Below are 16,348 nucleotides of genomic sequence, written 5' to 3' on the forward strand. Positions count from 1 at the left end.
TACATACAATAAAATGCACTATGTTAAGTGCATAGTAAGATGAACCTTAAATGCCTGCACTTGGGGAACCCCCATCCCCAGTCCCAGGCCCACCAGGTGCCCATGAGCGTCCGTGGACCGGAACTGACAAGCACTCGGAGGATGGCGTCAACTTCCCATTTGAGGGTTGGAAAAGCCCAAGTTCCCACCAGAGGTAGAGAGCGTCGCTAAGGGGCACAAACACGCACAGGTCAGCAGCTCAGGAACTTTGTTAACGGTGCAGAGAAGGGTCTGGAGGACGGAGGTGCCGGCGTGACACAGTGGGCGCGCCCGGCCTGCCCGTGCTGCGGAGGCTTGGAGCGGTAATGAGGGGGGGGGTGCACTCCGTCCCACCTTCCTTCCAGTGCGTTCCCGCTCGCATTCTCCGCCCTCCGCCCTCCCTCTCCTACACCTTGCAGCAGCGCCCGCCACTCAGGCCCGCGGGCCCAGGAGGAGCCTTCGCCCAGGAGCCCCTCGGAGTCAGGCGGGACCCAGAGGCCGCCCAGCGCCGTCAGAGATGGGGCTGGGTGTCGAGAACCGGCGGGCGGGCGGGCCTGTGGCTCTGGGGGGCGGTCCGAGCTGAGGACAGGCGGGGACCCTTGGCCCCGGTCCCAGGGGGCGGCGCCCTGGCGCGGACGGTCTGGTCCCTCCCAGGCGGGCGCAGAACAGGCGGTGCCGGGGCGGCCGCGGAGCCATGGACGGCAGCGGGCCCTTCAACTGCCCCATCTGCCTGGAGCCGCTGCGGGAGCCGGTGACACTGCCCTGCGGCCACAACTTCTGCCTCGCCTGCCTGGACGCGCTCTGGCCGAACCGCGGCGCGGGTGGAGGCGGCGCATCGGGAGGCGCGGCCCGCTGTCCGCTGTGCCAGGAGCCCTTCCCCGACGGCCTGCAGCTCCGCAAGAACCACACGCTGTCCGAACTGCTGCAGCTCCGCCAGGGCTCGGGCCCCGGGCCCGGGCCCAGCCCGGCCTCGGCCCCGGCTCCGTCCCCGGAGCCCGCGCCGCCCAGCGCGCCCGAGCCGTCGGCTCCCTGCGCCCCCGAGCCGTGGCCAGAGGGCGAGGAGCCGGTGCGCTGCGACGCGTGCCCCGAGGGCGCCGCCCTGCCTGCCGCGCTCTCCTGCCTCTCCTGCCTCGCCTCCTTCTGCCCCGCGCACCTGGGTCCGCATGAGCGCAGCCCCGCGCTGCGCGGTCACCGCCTGGTGCCGCCGCTGCGCCGGCTGGAGGAGAGCCTGTGCCCGCGCCACCTGCGGCCGCTCGAGCGGTACTGCCGCGCGGAGCGCGTGTGCCTGTGCGAGCCCTGCGCCGCCCAGGAGCATCGAGGCCACGAGCTCGTGCCGCTGGAGCAGGAGCGCGCGCTCCAGGAGGTGGGGCGCGGGCGCTGCCGGCGGGTCGCGAAGGGCGGGGGTCACGGACCGCCCCCCTTCCCGTGTGGGTTAATTTTCTCTTGTAACTTGAGGATCTTTGCTGTCCCTTCCAGCTGTAATAATGTCATCCGCTCGCTGTGGGACATTCCGTTTAAGATGGATGGGGGGACAGGAGGCCCCAGTGAGAACGCGAAAAGCACGCGGAGGGCAGGCCGCGGTCTAAAGCGCAGGCGGGGCCCGCGGGATCCAAGGCGGGAGGGATCCGGGTTAGGCCCGGAGGTCCTGGGCGCTGATTCCCGCAGCGCGACTGATACCCTGCGGGGCTCAGGCCGGTCCCAGCTTAGATTTGCCCAGCGCAGCGGGCTTAGACGGGTGTGGCAGGTGACGGCGGCGCCGCGGGCACACAGACTGCTCTGTCCGGCTGTTCCGGGGCCCTGGTGGGAGCATGTGCGCACAGTCGGTCCTGCTACCTCCGCCCCCGGTTTCCTTTGGCCTCCAGCCCAGTCTTGGCGCCTCAGCCTTGGGATTTTCCGTCTCTCCTGCCTGGAGCCGTGACTCATAAGACCCAAGGGGTTTGCCTGGAATCCCCATTTTTCAGCCCTGGATTAGGGACACACAGTCTTTGGGGACAGGGATACCCAGGACAGCTTAATGCCCTCTTGTGCAGCCCGCCTCCCCATTTCTCTGCTTCTTCCCCACTGAAGGAAGTTCTCAAGTGAATGTGAGTGACATTGGGGACCACAGGATGGCCTTGTACTTGCCCGCTGGTCAGAGGAGGCAGACAACCCACAGGCAGCCTGTGCTCTCCCTGGGCGTTTGGGAAGGGCTCCAGCCTGGGCTTGAGGCACGTCTGCCACATGGTGGGACATCATGACCACTCCCAGTCCCACCTGTGCACAGATACGCTCCCAGCTCGTCCTCTTCTGCCCCATGGCAAGGCCTCTGCCAGACTCCGTACTCAAGAAGGATGTCGGCCCTGGCAGGATAATTCAGTCAGAGTGTTGTCCTATATGCCAAGGTTGAGGGTTCGATCCCCAGTCAGGGACATGCAAAAATCAACCAATGAATGCATAAATAAGTGGCACAACAAATCTCTCTCTCCCTTCCTCTCTCTTTCAAATCAATTTTAAAACATTTTAAATTAAATTAAAGAAGGCTGTCATCCCCAGGCCGAGCAGCCCAAAGTGCTGAGTGCCGTGGAGGACCGCATGGACGAGCTGGGTGCCAGCATTGCCCAGTCCCGGCGGACGGTGGCCCTCGTCAAGGTCAGACCCGGCGCTAACCCCGTCCCCCCCACCCCCATCGTAGGCTCCTGGCGCCATGAGTGTGCTGAGGGCACTGCCTGGTGCCATTGGGCCCGAGTGTCTCCTTGGCCTGGCACAGACTCAGGGCAGCTCCAGCGGGTCCCTCTGTCCCCTTGAGAGGGTAGGGTGGGGTGGCAGGGTCTGGGAAGGCCGGGGCCCAAACAGGGATGGTCTTTGCTGTTCCCCTCTGCCTCCATGGCTGTCCTGTGCAGAGCGCCGCTGTGGCAGAGCGGGAGAGGGTGAGCCGGCTGTTTGCGGAGGCTGCAGCCACCCTGCAGGGGTTCCAGACCCAGGTGCTGGGCTTCATCGAGGAGGGGGAGGCCACCATGCTGAGCCACTCGCAGGGCAACCTGCGGCGGCAGGAGGAACAGCGCAGCAGGCTCAGCCAGGCCCGGCACCAGCTCAGCCAGGTGCACGAGGCGGACTCGGTCAGCTTCCTGCAGGTGCGGCCCGGGATGGGGCCCCGGGTGCAGGGAGAAGGCGGTGGGGCCTTAACCTCAGGGCTGCCGGCCCCTGGCGCAGGGTCTTGCCCCCGCTGGGAGGAGCTGGGGGGGGGGGCAGGGCCCTCATGGGCGTTTGTCTGGCGCAGGAGCTCCTGGCACTGAGGCTGGCCCTGGAGGAGGGGCACGGCCCCGAGGCCGGCCCCCCGAGGGAGCTCAGCTTCACCAAGTCCTCCCAGGCGGTGAAGGCGGTGAGAGACGTGCTGAGGGCGGCCTGCGCCGGCCAGTGGGAGCAGCTGCAGGGGCTGAGCCCGGACGAGGACGGGCTGCAGAAGCTCGGCGCCGGAGGTGGGTGCCCCTCCAAGTGACTCACCTTCCCCCTCCTCCCCGCACGGGCCCCAGGCCTGGCTCCCACTCAGGAGCAGCGGATGGAGCTTGTGCCCGTTGCCGGGTGGGACCCAAATCCCACAGGCGACTAGAACCACGGCTGTGTCACGACCAGTCAGCTGCTTTGGGCACAGCCTACAGGGCGGAGGGGGCCTCTCGTAGCCCAGCCTTTAACCTCAGAGGGGCTGGGGACCGGGGGCAGGTGAAGCAGGGGGCAGACGCGCGGACCAGGCGTGCATGGGAACACAGGGCCCCTGTTGAGGGGGCGTACCTTTCCCAGGAGGCTTGGGACGCCGGGGAAATTGGGGTGAGGAGGGAACTGGTGTCACAGCTTTGGAGGGGCCTCTTTGCATAGCAGCCCAGTCCTGGGTTGCTGGGGAGACCCCCTCCCCACTGTCTCCTCTCTGCAGCTGATGCCGAGTCCCAGGACCCAGATAGCACCGGTCACCTGGAGAGCGAGGCGCCCAGGGACTACTTCCTCAAGTGTGAGTAGGCCCTGGGCTCTGCCCCCCCCCCCGTTCCCCCGGGGCCCCCCACGGCGGCGGGGCTGGGCCTGGCTCAGGGGCGCGGGGGCTCCCTGCCCTTGTTCAGGGGGCGAGCGAGGCCAGCTCACAGGCAGGCGCTCTAGGCGCTCTCCACGCCTCTGCTCTCTCACGGTGCCAGCTACAGGGGAGGGACGGGGGGGCGGCTGGGCTTGGGAAGGTGGCCCCTAGAGGAGGGGACACCCTCTCTGAGCCGGCCCCGCACCCTGTGCCTCTCTCCCGCCCGTGGGTGCAGTTGCCTACATCGTGGACCTGGACAGCGACACGGCAGACAAGTTCCTGCAGCTGTTTGGGACCAAAGGCGTGAAGAGGGTGCTGTGCCCCATCAACTACCCCGAGTCGCCCTCCCGCTTCATCCACTGCGAGCAGGTGCTGGGCGAGGGCGCCCTGGACCGGGGCACCTACTACTGGGAGGTGGAGATCATCGAGGGCTGGGTCAGCGTGGGCGTCATGGCCGAAGACTTCTCGCCGCAGCTGCCCTTCAACCGCAGCCGCCTGGGTCACAACAGGCACTCCTGCTGCCTGCAGTGGGACGGGCGCCGCTTCTCCGTCTGGTTCGACGGGCTGGAGGCGCCCCTGCCGCAGCCCTTCTCGCCCACGGTCGGGGTCTGTCTGGAGTACGCCGACCGAGCCCTGGCCTTCTACGCCGTGCGGGACGGCAAGGTGAGCCTCCTGCGGAGGCTGAAGGCCCCCTGGGCCCCCCGTCTGGGCGCCCCGGCCGCCCCCACTGACGCCTTCCAGAGCCGCGTGGACAGCTACTTTGAGGGGCTCTTCAGGACCAGGCTGAAGCCGGCCTTCTTCCTGGAGAGTGTGGACGCCCATCTGCAGATCGGGCCCCTCAAGAAGTCGTGCATATCTGTGCTGAAGAGGAGGTGATGCTGGGGGCCCGGGCTGCCTGCCGCGGCCTCAGCTGCTGGCACGCCTGCGTCTCTGTGCCCCCAGCTTGCCCACGGAAGGCACCAGGCCTGGAGTCCCTCACATCCCCCCGCGGTCACCTTTCGAGAGGCTTCCACCCACCTTCCTCCTCTCAGGGAGGAGGCTCCGCAGCCCCTGTCAAGGCCTTTCAGACCCTCCTCCCCGGCAGGCCTTGTTTCTGGGAGAGAGCGCAACAGCTGGGTCGAACCCAGGCTACCCCAGCCCCTCCTTTTCTAGGTTCCTAGGACAGTGCCTGGCACATAGTAGGTGCTAAATAAACGTTTGTTGAATGAATGACTTCCTTTTCTATCCTTCTCTGCACCCACCAAGAATTCCCGGTGGTTCTCGTCTTTCAAGAGCCGGTCTTGAAAGACAGGAGAAGGGAATAGAACCCCTGGGCCCAGGATTCCTGTGGGGAGGGAGAGCCCTGGCCCAGGAAGAGGGGGCTTAAACAGGGTGCCCGCCCTTTGGGGCAGCCTGCTCCCTGGTTCTCGGCTGGGGCAGCCGGAGGTGGCGTCTCCTGTGAGGGTCCAGCCCCACAGTCGTTCTGGCCGCTGAGTGTTTGCTTTGGACAGCCCGGTTCCCATCAGCTATTTTCGTGCTTAAGGGCACAGCTCCTCCTGGACCTGCCTTTTGGTACTTGTGCCGGGATTAAATGCAGACATCACACCCCCCAGAGCAGGGCACGGCCCCAGGGCGTGGGCAAGAAAGTTGGAGACCTACAGTTTCTGTCACGCACACACCTTCTCAGCCCACGAAGGGTGTGACTGAGCTCACCCCAGGGTGCGGCTGGAGCCGAGACCACCGCAATAAAGGGACCTGTGTCGGCCTCTGGAATCTGGCTCCTATCTCTGCATCCAGCTGTGCAGCTGGACAAGTGCTCCGTCTCCCGGCTGGGGGACCCCGCGCCCTGCACCCCCGCAGAGCCTCTGCTTCTCTCCCAGGAAGGCCCGGTGCCCCCTGCTGCCCCAAATCCCCATCCTGTCCCGGGATACCCCAATTCCGCTTTCAGGGGAGGACTGCCCCCTGAGGCTACAGGTGAGTGAGTTTCCGGGCCAGCTCCATCCTCCCTCGGTCCCTTGTACCTCAGGGGCACCCAGGGAAGGACCCAGCCGGGGGCCCAGGCAGACAGAGGCCTTCCAGCGCCCAGCTAACTAAGGTCAGGGGGACAATGGGTTAGTTATGCAGCCAGACAGCAAGGCCTTACAAGTCCTGCCCTGGCTGCCTTAGCCGCTAAAAATAGCCCCTCCTACAGAGCCGGCCTCAGCCCTCAGCGCCCAGCCAGGATGTTGTTTTTCCAGGAGGGGCCTCCTCGCTCCTGCTGTTTTGGGTTCAGAGTTTGGTTCCCGTGGCAGCCGAGGGCACCCAGCTGGAGCCCGTGGGGGAGGCTGCTCTCTGGCTGTCAGGGACGTGGGGGGCCTCCTAGAGTCCCCTCACCTGCTGTGAGCCTGCCACCTTTCACACACACCCTCTCAGCACCCCCTGCTCTGGGTCATTTCCTCCTCTCCCCGCCCCCCACCCCCCGCCTCCCACCCCCGCTTCACACTGCCCAGCCCCCCACACACACTTCCTTGCAGAGAGCCCTGGGGTTGCTGACCCTGCAGGGCCCTGGCAGGTCACAGAATGTGAGCTGGACAGACGCGGGCTGGTGCTTCCCGGGTGGAATTCAAGTCGGACTCGTCAGGACCGCAGCCACAGCACCCCTGCCGCTCACAGAGTGGGTCCCAGCTCCCAGCACTCACGGCCCGTGCGCGCCAACACCCCAAATCCCGGCACTGCGGCTTCCCAGCTCGGAGCAGGGCGCTGGCTGGGGGGGGCGCGGCCCCAGGTTTTAGTGCCATCCCCAGTCTGGAGTGTGACCCACGTCCCTGTCCCTCTTCTGTGGCTCTAGGACAGGGCTAGAGCCGGGGGGTCGGCGAGTGTGTGTCTCTGTGTTTCTGTGCATGTTCGTTTGTGTGCGTGCATACATCTGCATGTGTGCTGTGTGTCTGTTCGTGTGTGTGTCCGCGGGTCCACCTGGGTGAGTGCCTGTGCATTTGTGTGTGTGAATCCAGTCTGTTGACTTTCCTGACATGCCCTGAGAAGACGGGCCGTGGAGCCTGGCCGGGTGGCAGGGGCGGCGGGGACAGCCGCTGGCCCCCCAGCAGCCCGCCGACACTTTAATTAGGGCAGATTTGACTCAAGATTGCCTGGAAAAAAGAGAAACTGTTAAAAAGAAAAAATGTTAGAAACTCCCCATTGAGTACAAACCTACCACTACCGTTTCCAGACGAAGAAACTGAGGCCCAGAGCCATGCAGGAGCTGCCCAGGCCAGGACACTTGCTCCACGCTCAGGTGTGTCCTGTGCTTTCCAAACACACACCGTGCACACATGCACGCACACCCCCTCCTGCCAGGCACTGCAGTCCCCTGTGGAAGCGCTACCCGCGGCCTGGCCCAGACTCCATGGCCACCAGGGCCCTTGGCGGGGCTGCCCCAGGGTCTGTGGTCTCCAGAGCCGCCGCCAGCTCCCTGCCAGTCACAGACACTGGGGGAGGGTGTGAACGGTCCTTGGGCTGTGTGGCTATTAGCGAATCCGGCTCCTTGGGGCCAGGCAGGACGCCAGCCTCCACTTGAGCTTTGTTTCTGTGGGAAAATGAGCTCCAGAATTCCAGACAGCAGACCAAGCAATGGGCTTGAGCGTCCCTCCCTCTCGGCAGCTGCGGACGGCTGGGTTCTGCCCCCCACTGCTCCCACACAGCCCCTTCCCACACTCCAGGACAGAGGCAGCCCGCCCTCTCTCCGCTGTCCCCCCCCCCCCCCCCGGCCCCGCTTCTCCTCCCCTCCTGTGTCCGCCCCCAAGGGACACTCAATGAAGTGCCTTCCTTCGCCTGCCCTCCTCCCAGGCACAGGGTGAGGCTAGGCCCAGACTTGGCCAGGCGGGAGGGCTGGCCAGGAAGACAGGGCTGACTGGGAGGGGCTGAGGTCTGCAGAGGCTCCGCTGGGTTTTTCCCCTGGGAGGAAAGCAGCATTTAGCTGCAGGGTGTATGTTGCACTGAGCTCCACACCCAACACCGGATTCCCCTTTGATGCCAACGTTCACGGTCTGGAAGGAGGTTGCTCACTTTCTGCACAGTCACAGCTTCTGGAAGCCGCATAGGAATGGCTGGAGGCCCTGGGTGGTCCATGCTGGCTTCACCCAGCGGGGACGCCTCCGCCTGTTTCCCCAGAGCCCCCGGACGAGGCCCGATGGCGCCCACACCCGGGCTCTGAGGTTCAGGGAACCCAGCACAGAGGAGGCAGAAAATATGCTCTGATGTCCTGTGGACTTTCTCCCCAGATGACATTCAAATTCTGAACCTTACTCCATGATATCTCTGGTTTTGCTTTAACATAAAAAACCAGGCTTTACTGCCCCCGAACTGAAGAACGGTTGTGTGTGTGAGCTCTGGGATCAAAACGTCCTGCCCAAATTTCCCACTTCAGCCAGTTCCTGCTGCGCGCCTTGGGACGAGGCACTCAGCCTCCGTTTCCCCACTTGGAAAATCGGGGTGAGAAGAACCGCACCGCGTTATTTTGAGAATTAAGTGAGATAACTTTCCAAAGATTTTATTTATTTATTTACTTTTAGAGAGAGGGAACGGGAGGGAGAAAGAGAGGGAGAGAAAAATCAACGTGCGAGAGACACATCAATTACTTGCCTTTCGCACGTCCCCACCCAGGGACCTGGCCTGCAACCCAGGCATGTGCCCTGACTGGGAATCGAACCGGCGACCCTTCGGTTCTCAGGCCGGCGCTCCATCCACTGAGCCACACCAGCCGGGGCTAAATGAGGTAAAGTCAAGTGTTTGGCACAGGTCCTGGCACAGAATGAGCTTTCGGTAGGTGTTATTGTTCTTATTAGGATTATTCCTCTGAGTTATTGAGTAAAATCAATACTCTCGGAAGATTTGTCAGTCCTCAGGGTGGGGTGGGGATCCCTGGATCTGCTCTTCAAGAGCTGGGATGAGCCCGGCCTAAGTTCCCTCCACCGCGAAGACTGGAAACCAGCTGAGTCACTGAACACTTATTCAGTGTGGGGCACGTGCTCAGGGGAGCCACACAAACGGCTGTGTGATCACTGTGGCTGTAGTAATTGTTGTGAAAGCAAAGGGCAGCCCCGTCTGGTGTGGCTCGGTGGACTGAGTGCTGGCCTGTGAACCAAAAGGTCGCCAATTCAATTCCCAGCCAGGGCGCAGGCCTGTGTTGTGGGCTGGGTTCCCAGGGAGAGGCACCCGTGTGTGTGTGTGTGTGTGTGTGTGTCTCACACTGATGTTTCTCCCTCTCTTTCTCCCTCTCTTCCTCCCTCTCTCTCTCTCTTAAAAAAAAAAGTGAATAAATAAAATTGAAAAAGCAAAGGAGCTGGCACCCCACCTCTGGAGACACACCCCAAAGGAAGCAGGGACTTGAAGAGACATGTGCACACCCATGTTCACAGCAGCACTGTTCACAGTCGCCAGAGGGTGGAAAGAACCCAAGTGTCCGCTGACAGGTGATTGGTCCGTCCATACGATGGAATATTACTCAGCCTTAAAGAGGAATGGAGTTCTGACACACGCGACCATGCGGATGGACCTCGAAGAAGTTACGCTATGTGAGATAAGCCGGGTGCAAGGGGACAAACCTTAGACAGTTCCTCTTACAGGAGGTTCTCAGAAGAGGCAAAGTGATTGAAACTGAAAGTAGAAGGGAGATGGCCTGGGGCTGGGAGGGGGGCGTTAGTGCTTCATGGGGACAGCGGTTCAGTTTGGGAAAAGAAAGTTCTGGAGATGATGGAGGTGACCGTGCACAACAACGTGAATGTGCTTAATGCCACCGACCTGTGCAGCGGGGGGTTCAGAACATGCCTCCCCCAAACAGGCCAGTTTGGCACATCAACTATTCTGCGCTAGAGAGACTCGATTAGCCCCCTCGCATATTTAGTTACTTCACCGTGAGGACTACTCTTTGTTTTGCCCTAATACATAAGCAGTGAGGCCTAACTGCTTTTTGGGTCTTTATTTTCCTGCGAAGGCTCCTATGTACCTGGAAAAAATAAAATCTGTGTTTTTCTCCTGTGAATCTGTTTTATGTCAACTTAATTCTCAGTCCCAGGTGGCGATCCTAAGGAAACAGAGGACAAGTTTTGTCTTCCCTACACTACAAAACAAAACAGAAATTCCCAGATACCAGAGGGAAAAAAAAAAAGACAGCAGCCATGAGAAGGGGCCCTGACAGGGCCGGGGGAGGGGCACTCCAGGAAGGCCCTCCGGGAAGGGACAGCTGAGGTCTAAAGGACAAGAATGAGCTAGCAAGACAAAAAGGGTAGGCCTGGGCTGGAACACAGCCTGAGCACTCCAGGGGGCCAGCCTGTAGGAAGAAGAGCAAGAACCATGGGATGGACCAGGCAGTTCTGGAGGGACAGAGCCTGGTCAGGATTCTGGATGTCTCCTAGGAGTGACGGGAAGCCATGGCAGGGTTTCACGCAGGAAACAATACAATCAGATTTGAAAGTGTAAAATCACTCTGTTGTTTATGGGAGAAGTGGGTTTAAGGATGAGAAGGACTGAGGTATCTTTCCAGGGAAGTTGGGAGGGGCACCCCCAACCCTGGGAAGGGGGACCCAGAAATAGCAGGGTCCCCTGGTCCCTCCCTCCCTGTGCACCGCCCAGGCGTGGCTCCTGGTGCTGGACACCCTCAGCGGGGGGTTTGGAAGGCAGAGGTGGAAAGGGACAGCAGACTTGTGTAAACATTCCTCCGGCAGGAATTGCTCAGGACAATCCAACTCGGCCGAGCAGAGAGGCCTGGACCGAGAACCTGGGGTGGGGCTGGTCTCCACAGCAACCAGAAACAGCCCCAGACGTGCCCTGGCTCTGCCTCGCGATGGGGAAGCGAGGACCTCGTGAGACTGAAATACCTCGGCCAGGAGGACCCGCCCTGAAATAGCTCCCTTCCACGCCTCACATGACAGCTGCCACTCTGTCCCCACCGCTCAGCCGACCAACAGCAGATGAAATGAACGGCAAGGAAGCTGAGAGTTACCAACAATTTCCTTTCTCTCACTGGCTCATTTGAAAGATGACCACTGGCTGGGCAGGGGAAAAAAGCAGTGTATATATCAAGCATGACTTTGTTCCATAACCCCAAGTATGAGCAATGTCCATTTTGGTCTTTTTCCTAAATCAGAACTTATTATGAGCTGCCCTTTGCCAAGAGGGTAAGAAATTTAACCTCAGGCACCTTTGGTGGTGGGGGTGGGGGTTCCTTCCCCCTCAGCAGAGCAATAATCTTGGGTTTGCACGATGCCACGGGGTAGAAATCTTCTGCCCCCTGGGGCAGCTGCCGAGAGGCACGTTGTCCAAGCCCAGGTGGCCCTCGTATGGCGAGGCTCCTCCTCCCCTGGGCCAAGCAAGTCTTCGGGGCGGCACCAAACTTGTCCTGCTCCAAGCCCACTGCAGTCGCCGGCTAGGGCTGTCGTGACGAAGAACCGCAAACGAGGTGGCTTAAAATAACAGGTATTGACTGTGTCACGGGAGTCCCAGATCCAGCGAGACTGATTCTTCCCGAGGCTGGAGGAGGCGTCTGTTCCGGGCCCCCACCCCCACCCCCACCAGCCCCCGGTGGTTTGCTGACAATAGTTGGCATCCTGGCTTGCAGATCTCCGCTTTCATCTTTACATGGCGTTCTTCCTGCGCGCCTCCGTCCAAATTCCGCTTTCCTGCAAGGGCACCAGCGCGGCTGGGCTAGGGCCCGCTCCGGTGACCTCATCCTCACTGAGCAGGTGAAATAAGGCCAAATAAGGCCGCTCGCGGAGGTACGAGGCGTTAGGATTTCAGCACGTGCACCCACTCTCTAAATTCCGCTCCCAGATGCGGGGGCCGCGGCCGGGCGCGCGCGTTGCTCCATTGCCCGCGGCTCCCTGCCCGGCTCTGCCCACAGGGGCGCCGGAGGCCGCCGGGCGGGAGGAGAAAGGTCCCCGCGGCCCCGCGGCGGGGGCGGGTCCACCATCGGCACAGCACGGCCTCTGCACCCGCTGCCCCAGGGCCTTCGCAGCCGCTGAAAGCAGTTGGTAACTTTGCAGCCTGTGCAGAACCAGCCGCCTGGAGCCCCGTTCAGAGACCCCGGCCCCAGCGGGCCTGTCGGAGAGTTGGGTCGTAGTTCCCAGGGGCTCTTCCTTCCAGTTTCTGTGTTTCAGTAATTCCAACTTTGCCCTCTGGTCCCCCAGCCCTAGGGATGGTGGCTGCTGTGTGCACCTCTGGACACCTCAGCATTTTTTGTCTCACTTTGTCAGTTACCTTACCCACCAACTTGAAAGTGACATGTGTTGCTTTATGTTAATTATTGACAGTAAAGTCTCCCTGTTCAGATAGTTGGGGTGATTTCTGCCTCCTGAACAGACCCTTTTATACCACCCAACACCACAGTTCTTGGTGTTCAGGCCCCAGTGATGACATCCCACCTCCTGGGATTGCAAGTGGGGGCAGGGGGTGCGGGGTGCTACCACCGGAAAACCCTCCAAATTCTGCTACTGGGCAGCACCCCTTCCCTCTCTAGGTCCAGCCATTTTTACCCCCCACCCCCACCAGCTTTGCCCTCCCACAGCCCTAGCTGCACACCACAGCTTTGCCTCCAAACAGAAGCCGGGCCTTTGTATCTTCAAAGCATCTGGGGAGCTCTGTGTTCAGCCAGTGCTGAGAACAACTGTGGGAGAAGCCACAAGCCCTCCGTGGGGACCAGAAGCTGAAGAGGTGGAAAACCGCCTCCAGTCTTTTGAGTCTCCTACCACATGACGAGTAGAGCAAAGGTCCTGCCACATGCTGAACTGTCCCCCAGAGACCTTTTCCTCCTTCGCGTGCAGGATTGCAGCAAGACTGCTCCATGAACTCATAACTAACGGGACAGCGAAGTGTTCTTCAGCAGCATACAGGGAGAGTAGGTTTGTGTCAGGAGGGTTGTCCTGGTAAAGCCTCATCAGCCAGCACGAGGTGCAGCTGCCAGGGTCATCACAACGTGCACTGACCCCATCCCACTCCTCAGAGGGAGGAGGGAAGCAGTTTAGGCCAGGTTTGGGTTCTGAAGGATTCTACAGGAAGGATCCACTCTCGGTTCTGGAAGGCTTGCTGTCTCCGAGCAGGGATTAGAGGCAGCGGGGATTAACCAGGGATTGGGTGATGTCAAGAGGCGAGGGGTTCAGTACTGGGGCATCGCACAAATAGGTCGGAGGTGCAAAGCCTGTCTGGGGGTGTCTCTGGTAAGGAAGCAGCAGTCGAAGAAGCAGGTCGTCATAACCCGTGACAACTGCTCGCGACCTTGGGTGACAGCAGGTCTCCTGCTAGCTCTGCTGTGGGCTTCCCCTTGCCTCTCCCCTCCTAGCCTTATTGACTAGTCACAGGCTGTTTTCATGTTTCTGTCCAAGGTGATTTAAAAAAAATTTTTCTTTATTGATTGATTTGAGAGAGAGAGATTTTTTGTTGTTCCACTTATTGATGCATCATTGGATGATTCTTGTATATGCCCTGACTGGGATCAAACCCTCCACCTTGGTGTATCAGGATGACGCTCTAACCAACTGAGCTACCTCGCCAGGGCCTCAGTTTACTCTTTCAGTCCCAAACAGGTTTTTACTCTTTCAGTTGCACTTATAAATATACATTCATGTATATTGGGTCTTGATAGAAAATGTATTTCTTACTGTGGGTCAAGGTGAGAAAAATAAAAAAAGGAAAGCCACCGTCTGGTAAACTGCTTCTCAACCTTTTGGATGTCTTGGCACACATAGAAAATGATATTTGTTCTGCTCACTGGGGCTTCTTGGGGGTCCAGAGAGTCCAGAGGCCCTCTCGCCTGGGACACCACCTGGCCATCCTGGGGTGAGGGGAGCAGTGTATCCCTGGCATAGCCTCGCCCCTACTTAGCACACTGCTCAGGATGCTTGGTCTGGAGAATAGGAGAGACTACAGCTCAACGGAAAGGGACCATTTCCAGAAACAGGCAGAACCTGTGTGGACGAGAAGGCAGGAGAGGCCTGAGTTCTGAGCCTGGGCCCAGACGGGCACTTTTGCTGCAGACTTGGTTCGGCCATCAGCTGCCCTTGAGCCACTCGGTGTGGGTGCTGGGCGTCCCTAACAATGTGTTTTTCCAAAATTTGCAAAAGTTGGACATTTAAGCTGTAATCAGTTAAGCTTGCTATGTCATTCCTCTCTGACTTCCTCTTTATCGCACTTCCCTTCCTGTCAGGAGGCCTCAGTGTCCCAGTGTGGCCACAGCTGTGTGTTCATGATCGTGTGTTTGAATTTGTGGACCCTGAGAAAGAAGATACCTGCTCCAAAGGGCTCCTGGTGGCTAACTGGACTCAAATGAAAAAACAGACAAACAAACAAAACCCCAGAGCCCTGGCTGCTGTGGCTCAGTGGATTGAGCACTGGCCTGAAAACCGAAGGGTTGCCGATTCGATTCCCGGTCGGGGCACATTCCTGGTTTGCAGGCCAGGTCCCTGGTTGGGGTCGTGCAAGAGGCAACTAACTGATGTCTCTCTCACACATGGATGTTTCTCTCCCTCTCTCCCTCCTTTGCCCTCTCTCTGAAAATAAAGTCTTTAACAAGAGTACACACTCACACCAAGTCACAGCCAACTCCAATTTCAAGACCCATGCCTCAGAGGAATAATAAAGTGGATCTTTCCAGAAAGTTTAGATCTAGATCCTGTTCTTAAAAGACTTTATCTTTTATTTTTAAAAAGAAAAGAAGGGAGAAAGAGAGGGAGAAAAATATCCATGTGAGAGAGAAATATCCATCAGTTGCCTCCTGCATGTGCCCCAAACCAGGGATGAACCCGCAAACCAGGCATGTGCCCCGACAGGGAATCGAACTGGCGACCCCTTGCCTCGCAGAATGACATCCAACCAACGGAGCCACACTTGCTAGAGCTAGATCCTATTTTTTACACACCATTCTGTGTTTAACAAACCTTGGTGATCTTTCCAGTTCAGCACATAGAAATTGACGTCATTGTTGTCAACGGCTGCATTCACTGCATGTGTGAAAATTCATCTGACCATTTGGGGCAGATTTCATCAAGTCCACGATGCACTACTTCATTGCACTTGTCCTGTAAGGTCCAATCTGGGTTTGCACAAGACCTCCCGCAGGTTATCTGTTCCATAATCTTTCTAGTTTTTGATCCTTCATCTAGGATATATCACTCAAAAGGTTAAGTAGATCGACACGGAACTTGGCCACCACGTGTCAGGAAATCAGCGGCTTGCCTCGGGTCAAACTCTGAGCCCTAAGATTATGATGCACCAGCACCACCACGTGGGGAGTGAGATGTTCACCTTCCCCCTTAAACATCCCCCTTGGAGGTGGGGGAGTTTACTTAACCACAGATGCCCAGTGGGGGTTCACCCAGTGCTGGGTCACAAGCTAAAATGAGTCAGCCCTATTTCGTAAGCTGCCGGTCCCACGTTGCGCCAAAGTTCGTTCAGTCTTGTTTAAATCGTCCAGCCCGGCCGTTGCGGGGCGGGCTGGGCTGCAAAGCATGAACATTGTAGCGGAGCAGCGCTACCTCGCGGCCAGCTGTGGTGGAGGCGGGCGTGAGGTTGGGGGGCACCCCGCGGGACAGTAAAATTGGTGGGAGAACATGTAGATTCCCACCGGCCACCTGTGAAGGTGGGAGGGTCTGGGTTTAACGTCATGAAGGGGATGGCGGTTTTTCCTGACTCCTCTGCCAGCCAGCCAGCCCGCCCGCCCATCACGTCCTGGAACAGAGACTGGCTTTGCACCCTTCTATGTACAGTATGTGGCTCAGTGACTACCCGAGTCATCTATAATGTTCGCTGAGTAAGGCGTCCCGCTAAGGTTTTTCTTTCTTTCTCTCTTACTTTTAGAGAGCGAGGAAGGGGAGGAGAGAGGAAGAGAAACAGAAAGAGATACATCCGACTGGTTCCCTCTCACTCGCCCCTAACCGGGGACCTGGCCCTTGCCAAGTGCCCTCACCGGGAATCCAACCAGCGACCTTTCAGTTAGCAGGGCGGCACTCAATCCACTGAGCCAGGCCAGCCAGGGCCCAGTAAGGTTTGCGTAACACACCAGGATTAGGTTACGGTCCTCATTCTGTGCGTTCAGGACTTTCGGCATTGATTTCCCCTGTGGTGCGCCCAACTGTTTACTCCCTTCCCTCTCAGGAGTAGATGTGGAGTGCACAGGCGCATAAATTAAGCCAGGTGCAGTGGGTCCAGGTCTGGAAGACTACAAGTTCCAGAATGCATCGTTCATTAGCACACGGAAGAGTGGTGAGAGCATTGCCTTCTGGGAATTGTAGTCTTCACCTTGTTTGTGATGCAGGCGAAATGAGGAGGGAGGGGGAGAGGGAGTGAAATCTT

At 59.4% G+C, this 16,348-nt stretch overlaps 1 protein-coding gene and 1 long non-coding RNA gene across 2 annotated transcripts; both read left to right on the forward strand.

The window, feature by feature from the left end:
* Positions 1-585: 585 nt before the first annotated feature.
* Positions 586-5,263, forward strand: TRIM47 (tripartite motif containing 47). Its single transcript, XM_090290543.1, has 6 exons — positions 586-1,381; positions 2,551-2,646; positions 2,898-3,128; positions 3,275-3,473; positions 3,923-3,997; positions 4,290-5,263. The coding sequence occupies exons 1-6, from the start codon at positions 713-715 to the stop codon at positions 4,928-4,930; spliced, it is 1,911 nt and encodes a 636-aa protein (XP_090146669.1). The 5' UTR covers positions 586-712; the 3' UTR covers positions 4,931-5,263.
* A 6,094-nt stretch (positions 5,264-11,357) lies between these two features.
* On the forward strand, positions 11,358-13,377 carry LOC149998973 (uncharacterized). Its single transcript, XR_016513927.1, has 3 exons — positions 11,358-11,482; positions 11,625-11,781; positions 12,554-13,377. It is a non-coding gene; the product is annotated as an uncharacterized LOC149998973 (long non-coding RNA).
* Positions 13,378-16,348: the final 2,971 nt, after the last annotated feature.

This window comes from Furipterus horrens, unplaced genomic scaffold (genome assembly GCF_987537825.1).
Source record: "Furipterus horrens unplaced genomic scaffold, mFurHor1.1.pri manual_scaffold_11, whole genome shotgun sequence".
In the NCBI taxonomy this organism is placed as follows: domain Eukaryota; kingdom Metazoa; phylum Chordata; class Mammalia; order Chiroptera; family Furipteridae; genus Furipterus; species Furipterus horrens.